The 11,016-nt window shown below is 41.0% G+C and overlaps 1 protein-coding gene across 5 annotated transcripts in view; it reads left to right on the top strand.

Annotated features, from left to right (window-relative positions):
- Positions 1–10,811, top strand: part of LOC142575062 (uncharacterized) — a 48,948-nt gene extending 38,137 nt beyond the window's left edge. Inside the window, exons 1-5 of one of the 5 annotated variants that reach the window (XR_012826553.1) lie at positions 646–1,076; positions 1,820–1,910; positions 4,847–5,032; positions 6,852–7,013; positions 10,652–10,806. Coding sequence is in view for 3 of the 5 variants with exons in the window: in XM_075684056.1 (XP_075540171.1) it covers positions 1,072–1,076; positions 1,820–1,910; positions 4,847–5,032; positions 6,852–6,929 (360 nt within the window). In the remaining 2 variants the exon portion in view is untranslated. Of the gene's footprint in view, positions 1–645; positions 1,077–1,819; positions 1,911–4,846; positions 5,033–6,851; positions 8,896–10,651 lie in introns of those variants that run through there. The other 4 variants (XM_075684056.1, XM_075684066.1, XR_012826551.1 and 1 more) reach the window with 4 other exon arrangements.
- The last annotated feature ends 205 nt before the right edge of the window (positions 10,812–11,016 follow it).

The raw sequence follows: 11,016 nt of genomic DNA on the forward strand, positions 1-11,016 counted from the left end.
GAAACAAGACCGGTAAGTGCGCTCGTTCTTGTACGGTAGAATAAAGAACGCGAACATGCACCGACATGTGTGTAAACTACTGGAAGGTGACTGAAGATGAAGGACCTATTACCGTGCTAGTACTGTGTGTACTGTCAAAAAGAAGAAAAAAGTAATACGGAAAGATAGAATGCCTAGTGCCGAGATGTAACGATTCAAGCTTCATTTCTTTTTGACCTAGAATACACCACCATTAGTTCCATGTGCTTTATATATGGGTAATGTTTTGACACAACTCATTATTTACCTGTTCATTACAAGCACCAACCTGCCCAAATTATCACTATACTAGAGATTATGGTCGCACCGCAGTGCATTGCTTTGCACTTCATTGCAGCACAGGGGTTTGCTATCCCCAGTAGCGAACGCTTTGGTTGACCTCCCTGCCTTTCTGCTTCTTGCATTCTCTCTCCCTTTGTATAAAACGCACTAACTTGCGGGAGAGAAAGCGTTCTCCTCTTTTAGAATTCAATTAATTCTCAAGCAATTATATTACAGTTCCAGTAACTAGAGCACAAATGCGAAAACGAAACCGATTCAGTTCTGTTCTCCGCGCTCACAGAGTGCGGCACCAGGGGGCAGCGCGCGCTGCGCGTCCGTTTGGAGTGGCAGACGGAGCTGCACATGTGTAGTCAGCCAGAATTTTTCGTGTCGTGTTGTAAAAGTTGTTAATTTGCCGTAAATATCTCTTGATTTGTACTCAAGAGTGGAGCAAGACCCCAAGGAAGAGAGATTGACGCATCGGGAGCGAAGAACAGAAACGATGGATGCTTACGATGCTTGGGTCTCGGCACGTTCGAATTGGCTAAGTTGCGACTTTGGCGCTGTGTTGTGTACGCTTGTGGCCTCGTCATTTGCCGTCATCGCGCGGAGATATTTGCGCTGGATGTCTTTCACTTCGTGTACAAAACTCTGCACGCTGCGGCATCGAAGAAGTTGTCCTGTGTTTGGGTGCACGTATGCGCTTGGACACGGATAGCCTGCTTGCTCTCAACGGGTGTTCAACAGTCTACGCGCGCTCGTAACTTGCTCATGAGGTAAGCCCATTTTAATCTTATTTGGTTTGCATAACGTAGGTCTTAAAATTATGTGTGGTAAGCCGGTGTCGCGAACAGAAATATTGTTTCAAAAGACCACTATGCAACGTCTTAGGGCAAAAATGACGCATGTATGGGGAAAGGGATCACCCTATCTTTTCAGATCGATTCCAGTCGTAGCGCGATCGGCTCGATCGCAATTTCCGTGAGGTACTTCTAACCTTTTGCTCGCTCGCGTTAAAAGCGTAGAATAATACTGCGTTCAGTTGCGCACTTGTATTGACGCTTGTATTGGCAATACTGTATCCGATACAAGAACTTCTGTTAAAACACGGAAATGAACGTTCGAGGCAATAGCAGTCACTCACTACCTGTGATCGTTACTTTCTTGCTTGGGTGCACGTTTTAATTGTGACCAGAAAAAAAGTTCTTTGCTCTGGCTGCTCTGCTGTGTTTCCTTGGTGCAACATTTTGCGGTGCAGCAAGACGTGTTGCTTCGAATGATGTCTGGGCAGTCAAGGCATTCGTGTCAGTAAGCAAGCAGTAAACGGGGTATCAGTGCGAAAAAAAATTGGACATACAAGAGAAGCGAATGGTATCATCATCGACTCTTTTATTTTACGAATAATTCAGTTGTATTACTAAAGCGGAAAGTGAATATGCATGAAAGTCAGATTGTATTGATACTCAGCAAAAACAAGGTAACTTATCATTACTAATCAATCCTTTTCTTTTACTGAAAGGCAAGTTGCTGTTGTGCTGGAGCTGAGAAGAGGTCTGCTGCCTGCAATGGGTCCATCTCTCTCAAGTTATCGCAGTATTGTAGCCCTCGAAGTGAGTGGATTTTTTTTTCTCTTAGCTATTTGCCACCTGAATCATGACCATCTACTTAGCTGTGTAGGTGATCACTCTTAGTGACATTGGAGTGCTGGTGGACAAGCACTCCTTTATGATTGCAACGCATATGACAGAGTGCAGCTGTGGCAGTATGCGAATGTGTTAATCTATAAGGCAAATTAGGTCCTTTCAGGTAATATGTTAATATATTGATGACATTGGATTGTGGTCTAGCAGGCAAAAATGCTAAACAAGGAGAAGTAACTTTAATTTGCACTTGGTAAGATGTGCAAGCAATTCAGGCTGTTATACATGAAATGGGACATTTGCAGATGTCTTCTACAATGCTGCACTCCTGAATAACTTTGGAGTTGAGTGATACCACTATAATTTCTCTGTAAAGTATGCAGCACAATTTACCATTGGGGGAGGCTGGCATCAACAGGCGTCTACTTACTGTGAAGTTCAAATGAGGTGTTACTGTTAGGGTGACTATAAATAATTTATGGTTTAATTCTAATCTTGTATGAGGCGGACATAGTTTACCCACTTGGTTAAACAATAGAGATGTAATATCTGTGTATACAAGTATTACCCATTCATTTATGCCATTTGGACAATGGCAGAAATGTGGCTTAGAACGACAGAAAGCTGAGCTTGTTGGCAGGGATTCATTATGCAAATAAAAGTGAGGCGTGCAGACAGGACACAAGAGTAGAGAAGTGGACAACACAACACGGCGTTCATGTTGTCCACTTCTCTACTCTTGTGTCCTGTCTGCACGCCTCACTTTTATTTGGCAGAAATGCATGGGTAATACTTGTGTACATAGACATTACGTCACTATTGTTTAACCAAGTGGTGCCCCTGCATGCTAAATTTTACAGGGCTATTATTAAGTAATGTCAACTTTTGTTGTAACATTAAGGCACCTTTTATATTATTACAGATTACCACCATTGTGTACCATCGTAGTGTGATATTTACACTAAATGCATTTGACTTTGCTATAAAACCCTGCACAGTGGTGCATCATGAAATTTTTTTCTATAGTTTCTGGCCTCAGAATGCACTTTGCGTTATATTCTGGTTTGCAACAAGACTATAATGCAGGTTTCTCTCCTTATATTTTGTGGCACTTCAAACTGCGGCGAGCTAAACCACTGGGCAGCAATACTGGAATCGCTACTGCGTGTGGAGCTGTCTTCAAACACACACAAGAAATACATAATTGCTTTTTTAGCGCTCAACGTACACAAGGAAGACGACCAGAACAAGGCGCTACTCTCAACTGACATCACTTTATTGCGTCCCTCCTTTGTAGACAGCAGAATCTAGAAGAGCATGCACTGTGAACGCCATGTGCAGAAACCACCAACATCTGATCACAAGAGCACACTCATGCGACAGAATCCAAAAAAAAACAAAACATATTGAGCACTGTGCAAGGTTAAAGAAAGCACGCTAATGCACTGTGACCCCAATGACTGTATGAAGAAAGCTTCCGATAACTCTCTGGCGGTGGGATCACGGCTCTTTTTCAAAATCGTAGTATCACGAAACATTGCGAACATAAGCAATCCATACCAGCAGGCACAGGTTCTCCTTTGGCTCAACATTGTAAAATATGGAAGTGCAAAGCCATGTTTCGTGATACTACGATATTGAAAAAGTGCTGTGATACCACCGCCCGAGAGTTATCGGAAGCTTTCTACATACAGTCATTGGGGTCACAGTGCATTAGTGTGCCTTCTTTAACCATGTGCAGTGCTCGATATGGTTTTTTGGATCCCGTCGCATGAGTGCGCTCTTGTGATCGGTTGTTGGTGGTTCCTGCACATGGTGCTCACTGCGCATGTTCTTCTAGATTCTACTTTCTATAAAGGGGTGACGCAATAAAGTGATGTCAGTTTAGAGTAGCGCTTTGTGCTGGTCGTCTTTCTTGTGTCCATTGTTTTGCGCTTAACAAAGTATTTATGAATTCACACCAACTATCCCGCCAACATATTGTGTTGCGGGCACTTCTGAAGTACTGTCTGTCCAATAACCTTGGTGGCATGGAAGTGCCGTCCACTTCTATGCGTTGCTTTCTGTTTCATTGTGGCATCACATCACATTCTAATCATAATGTGTATGTACTTTTTCCAAAAGACCCATACTCCTATCCTTGTGTTATATTTGCTGTTCCATTATTTATGTGCAAATGACCAGTGCTCCAAGCTCCATTTTATCGCAAAGTAAACTACTGATACCTAAACAGTTCTGTATATCGGAAAACCAAAGCCGAACTGCCGAACAGTACCATGCAGCAGCCTTAGTGCAGTGTCAAGTAGTCAGATTTTATTGGTCATGCAGAGGTGCACAGCATACCTCTTTATTACTTGCTGAACATTTAAGCTGTGTGAAAACTGAGTATTTATGTAGCTTCAACAACATGCTATTGGCCATTGCTCCTGCCCTCAGCAAATGTGGAAGATTATCACGGCATTTCTTTTTCTAACTCATTTTCCTTATTACAGTGGGATTACTGCATGTGTAAGTAGGAAACGGATCACATAGGCAATCAAAAGCCAACAATGTGTAAACTTGGAACATTGATTGTACAGTTTGATGACCCAGAATAAGTAGAAATACACCATAAATGATTGACAATTAACTTTTACTTGACACAGGGCTAGAGCATACAGTAAGCATACTGTATGCTCATACGGTGTCACATCAATTTAAATTTTAGTGTAGCTTTACAGTGTACGCTTCTATTGTTGCATTCTGTCAGAGGGATGGTAATGTTTCGCGTGTCTAGCAACTAGACTGTCTATATACAGTAGTAAAAATGTGCGAACTGTATTTTTTAATGATTTGATGGAATGTGTAGAACAATAAAGCCATACAATCAATGCACAGTGACGTGACTTTCTCTGCACATGTTGCAGGTTCAAAAAAGTATGGTGGAAGCTGTTGCCAAGGTTCCGACCAGAAAAGGCTGCCAGTATAAAAGGGTCCACACCACTGATCTCTACTGCAGGGGATGGACAGCACATCGAGCACCCTCGACTGAAGCCAACCTTGTCCCGGAAGTTGGTGCTTCACGACTTTGCAGCAGCACTTCGTTTGTACGGGTGCGTGGCATTTCTTCCCCTAACATGCCTGCCTGATGTGCCATAAACTACCCAAGCAGTGTTTCGTGGTGTCCAGAATTTTTGCATTGCAGTGTCTACAGTGTCACTAACATAAGTGGCGTGCAATGGAAAGACTGGTAAATGAGAAAAAACTTGATATAAGAGAACACTATCGTATACGGGTTCAGATTGTCATAAGAGCGCTTACCAGACATGTAGAGACCTCCTAAAATGTGAAAAACCACAAAGAAAAGTTTTTGGGCAGCAATATTATCTGATCGCACGCACTAGTTAGTCCACCATATGCCCTGCTTCCAGGACAAGCGCCTGCATGACACAGCATTTCCACTGGCTTCACCTGCATCCGGTGCGGTGTGCTGCATCCAGCAAAACATATTAGAAATCAGTGGTGCACAGTGTTTTCTGTCCCCTTTCTCGACGCCTACTGAACACATGGTAAACTGTTTCCAAAGCAGAAAAACAGAGGGAAAGGGCTCTGAACACATTGCATATTAAAGTGGCTCGTACTGGGTAACGCAATTACTGTGGCATAGTAGATTTGCACCAGGCAACGTGGGCGCCCAAGAAGGCTGCTGTTTACTTGCAAATGGCCAACGTATTGTGAGCATGTTGAAGTTCTGTTTTTATTCTCATCGCTTATTTAGCTAGTGGAGACAGCTTTCACAACTGGAGAAGAAGCCTTGGAAGCATGAAACACTTCACAAAACCAGCTTCAATATATCGTGTCTGCATCACAATTTCATGGCTGCATGAGTCAACCCTCTGGTTAACATGTAAGACTGTTCATGATGTTTGCCATGCATTATCCACGTTATTTACAGGTCAACCCTATCTTGAGGTTTGAGCTGATGTTGCGTTCAGAGAAATTATGGCCAGGAGCCAGCTTTGGAGAATACAGATTGAGCTCGACAGATTAAACGCCAGAACAAGTCGTTGAGGATTTCAGATCAAGAATCTTTAAAGGCCAGTTCATTTAGTGGTGTTAATATTCTGCTCAAAGTTGTTGATTGTTATGTTCATATGGTGCCCAAGCATTGCGGTAACAACTTCACTTGGAGTACATAGCAAGGGTGTATTCGACGTAAGCTGCTGGCTTTTTTCTGTGGTTTCAAAAACTGGTTTCTTGTTCAGTTTAAATTTTCAAATTTTGCATTGTTTATTAGGTGTTGTGTCTTGTTTCCTTTTCCTGCAGCTTCTTAGTTAAACATCTGAATAGTGAACACAACTTGACCTTTTGCTTGATTTTCTAGATTACACGCTCTCGATGCAAAACAATTTCACTTTAAAAGTGCTTGTACCGTACTGAAAGAATAACTTGAAGCAGCCATAGCCGCCAATAACACGCAAGAGATGATTATGAAAATTGTAATATTGTTTTTTGATCTACAGGGTGTCTTAACTATCGTGCACCAAGATTTAGAAATATGTAAATGCGATGTAACTGGACAAAATGAAGGTAATGTTGTTTGCCGTCGCTTGGAGATACTGTGATTATATTTTGCATTCTTCCTAATTACGTAATTCTTAATTAGTTAATAAATATGTCAAATAATTAAATGAAATGTGTGAATGAAAAGTTGTAGAGCAATATGAAAGCCTCCTGATACACTTTTTTGTTACTGTTACTCATTGTGTGCTACATGAAAGTGTTTTTCCAAGGAATAGGCCTGCGAATACACATAAAGTGTCTTTAGTGGCCAGTCATGTGTCAGTTTTGTGGTGCAAAGCCACGAATACAACTTAAATGGGCTGTTTTAAGAAAAAGACTTAGCTCAGAAAATTATCCTTCTTTATGCAGCCTGTGGAGACAAGGTTTCTTAGACATGGCCATGGCCCTCAAGGAAGATGCCGCGGCCACAGGCAGTTCCTCCAGTGACCGTGAAAAGGTCCCCTGGGGCACAAGTCTAATTTGGCACCCTTACCTTTCTCCTGCAGCTTTTCTGTCTACTTAGCTAACCAGGTGGGTCAATGATAGCAAAGGGAAAAAAGAATCAACAGCTTCAAACGTAGAACTTGCTCAAGGTCAATGCATTTTTGGTGTGAAGTTTTTCCCTTATCATTTATCAAAAAATGGCTAATAAGTATATCATATGGTCTTCATACGGACACCTCTTTCCCACGGAGAATTAGCAGTAAAAAAAGCAGCTTATGAAGCCTTGAATATTAGCTAGGATGATGTGGCATAGATAGGATAATGATTATGAATGTTTCTGGTGAAGGTAGTGGTAGTAGAGTGAATAATCAGAGTTTATTTATAGATTAAAGGACATTTTGTTCCAATGCCAGAATTTTAAATCATCCCAAATAATTCTTGCGTTTGATAGTCTATGCACATTGAGTGACAGTGCTTCTTGAAGCTTGCTTCTTGCTGACATCATTCTTATGCTGCATAATTCACCTGTTTAATTTCCCTATTTCTCCCGTTCAAGCAACTTTACATTCATCATAAGAAACCTCATAGATGAGTTCCCGAAACTTGCTGATGAGATTAGGGGGCGACGTGCACCCCAGGCTTAGATATGCATTCAAGAGCCTCATATGTTGCAAATGTTAGAAATACTCCTGCTAAGCAAGTTCTTGGTGTCATGCAAGGTTATTTGCGAATATGAATTTGCCTAAATTTAGAAAACAGTCAATCTAAAACATGTGAAGAGATATCGCAGACAATACAAACACATTCCAACTGAACTAAATACAAATAAATATAGCAGCAAATGCAGAATCATTGGCATGGTGCCATTGTTTCAGTGGAATAAAATCTGTCCTGCGTTGTAAATCTGGAATCCTTTATAATCCAGACTACTAAATATCTCATGAGGGTTGTAACGTAAAATATGCATGTATTTATTCCTCATTTTTTACTTTAAGACCCGATAATGCTTAAACAGCAGTGAACCAACTGAGATCACAGTACTTAATACTATATATTGCTCCAGAAATCCGTTTCTCTGCTGATCGCAGCATTTGACACTAACAATTTTTGACAGAAAATGTGAGACAGAAATCACATAACACTTAGAGTAGTGCTATTCACTTTGATTGTTTGGGAACAAAACCCATAATGTACATGTTATGGCCCTATGTGTCATTACCTTTGAACAACAAAAAGTAGGGAGTTTGCGTTTTGCAAAACTGCATGGAGGTTTTTACTGTGTGCAATTAAAATTAGAAACCTTCACAGCTGATACTAAATGCATTATCCACAGCTTTAGGTTATACAGGTGCACTACTTTACACAGAACACACTCTTTTACCTCGTCACTGCCCATACTCTTAGGCAAAGTTACACCCTTTGGAGTGCCCCTTCTGCCACACAACGATAATCGTCATCTGCCTTGATGCGTTTTCTTTCTTTAACGCTGCGAGCCCTGTACTTTCCAGTAACAAATGGCATGCGCGTTATCAGCATGATAGCATTCCCGACAGGAAAGTAGCGGGCGTGGTGTTTTCAAGAAAGGAAACGCATCAAGGCAGATAACGATTATTGTTGTGTGGCAGAAGGGGCACTCCAAAGGGTGTAACTGCCTAAGAGTGCAGGTGGTGATTCAGATTCTTCAAAGGTGTTTCATTGTATGGGATGGCACATCGCTCTTCACTTATTTGCAGAATATTGCATTCCAATTGTGTCATATGAGATAAATCCATTAGAGAGCTTTAACTTGCCCTAAATTTATTACAGCTGTGTACTGGTCAACTGGCAGCAGCTTGCAGTGCTTGTGGAAAAACAATTGTAACTGCCATATTATATGTAACTGCTAGTGCACAGGCATCGGCAGCAGCAATGGTTAGGGTACACTTGTTTCTTCTATTCTGGGGTATGCATCCTCCACCAGAAAGTAGTTTTTTTTCGGCTTCCTCTTCTACCACATTGGAATGTGAAATGGGGTGTAATTTGTAGGGTATACTCTTGCATAAACTTCATGAGCATTTATTCTTGTCTGTGCCACAGATCATTGTTGCTATGACTGTAAAAGCAGGGTGCCTGTTTACAGCACCCGTAGGGAACAATCTGTGAATCTTTAACGAACAGTAAGGATAATGAATAATCGAATAATTTTTGGTAATTTTCAACAGAGTTAGCACTCTTTGCTTTCCACTGTGGTGTTTTTCAAACTCCAATGTTGGCACAAGGTTTGACTGCAGGATGTCATTTTGTGTGAAAGAGTGCACTTGTGCGCATAACACCTCATCGTCAACATTCTGCTGCACAGAATGTCATTAGCTTTCGTATGCATTGGTCAGTATCGGCTGCTCCTTTGTTAGTTGGAATGTAGCATTTATGTAAAGCACATTTGATGTTCTAACAAAAAGCATTGTGCCCTCTTATCCCCTAATTCTCCTACTTGATGCCTAGTGTTATAATAGCATGGTTGACAACATGAGAGTCCGTGTGGTGTATAATTGTGTCTGGTGGGGTGGGGGGTGTACATTAACTTAATCAACTTTTCCAGACGACTTGAATCAATATTGTGGAATGCTGGTTTTTTTTTTTCAATCACTGTTACCAAGTTTCACTTTGGTTGTGGCAACAAGTATAATGTAGTTCGCTAGCACTCCTGCCAACACATATAATGTGCAGGCATCTGTGTTGAAAAAAAGACCAGCTAATGGTTTGCCAGGAGCTAAGGTCCATTTAAACCATTAAATTTTGAGCTTATGCCGGTGGAAATAACTGGTGAATGAAAGCACACCCAGGAGAACTGACCACAATATATTCTTTCATTCTAATAATGCTGAAGCTTTGAACTGCATTTGAACTGACTTGTTTAAAAAATGACCCATTTCCTTGTTCAAGTAAGACAAAGGTTCCACAGGAAGACAGAAACTTGAAGCCGTCAACAGCAGCATGAATATAAAGAGCGCTCGACGTTTTGCAATCTTGCACCTGGTTATCATACTGTCCATCCCATTTTTTTCCACAGGCTGTTCTTTACTGTTTTATGGTCATACCCAGTTTAATTTTAATGTCCCTATTTTTTAATATTTGGTAAATATATCTTTTCTTCATCGGCTTTCAACAAAATATATATTCATAATGTGCCTTCATTTACCATTTACATTGATCTTAACCAGATGCATCTTGATACAAAATTTATTTTCCTTAATTCTTCGTTTTCCTTTTCCAAAAGTGCAAACTGTTTATCTTGATGCCTATTTTGTCTTCTGGGAAGATTATGTCTACTGGATTAATGACTGCTTACATGTGTACATCGTTTTCTGTTTTGGTCACCCCTACCCTTAGCAAGTACTGACAGCAGTGCTCATACCCGCTCCATCACAATCACCACTGCTAAGCACACCCTTCCTTCCTTTATTTTAACACTTTGGCTTCTCTTGACCTCTATATGCACCAGTTTCTTCTCCGCCAATGAGGCCAAGGAGGCCAAACAACACAGCCAAGGAAAACATTTGCTACCCTAATGACAAGCACCTATGTCGAAATGTTGGCTACAGCAACATCCCTTGTTCCAACAATGTTGGTCTACTTACATGTTTTTCTCACACAGAAGTTACTGCTTTGTTGTGTTCTGTGATTATACTTTTTTGCCGCTTTCTTTAGGATGGATATTCACGAATACTATTTGTTTCTCCTAACAGCAGCAAGTTTATCCTTGCAAGCGTTTGGAGTCAAAAACAACTTTCACCAGGAAGAAGTGCAAGACGAGTGAGTGAAGAAAATAAAGTTGCTTCTGTGATCTAAGAACTTGAGGACTGGAATGTTGCACCTTTTTGTATATATGCTATGCAGTGCATTCATATCACAAAATGCAAAGTGTTTTATCTCTGCAGCCATGTCATTGTGTTGGCAAGACAATTTTCTCAATGGTGACCTGCTGCTTTGGCTATGAGCTGCCTTCATGATATTTGCATTAAAGGAGATGTACTATCGTGGACAAAAGTACCCTGGAAGTGCGAGCGTTGACCAAATTGCATTTCTGTTCAAGACCGCTGAAAACAGTGGG

This window comes from Dermacentor variabilis, chromosome 1 (assembly GCF_050947875.1).
Source record: "Dermacentor variabilis isolate Ectoservices chromosome 1, ASM5094787v1, whole genome shotgun sequence".
NCBI classification, from domain to species: Eukaryota; Metazoa; Arthropoda; class Arachnida; order Ixodida; family Ixodidae; genus Dermacentor; species Dermacentor variabilis.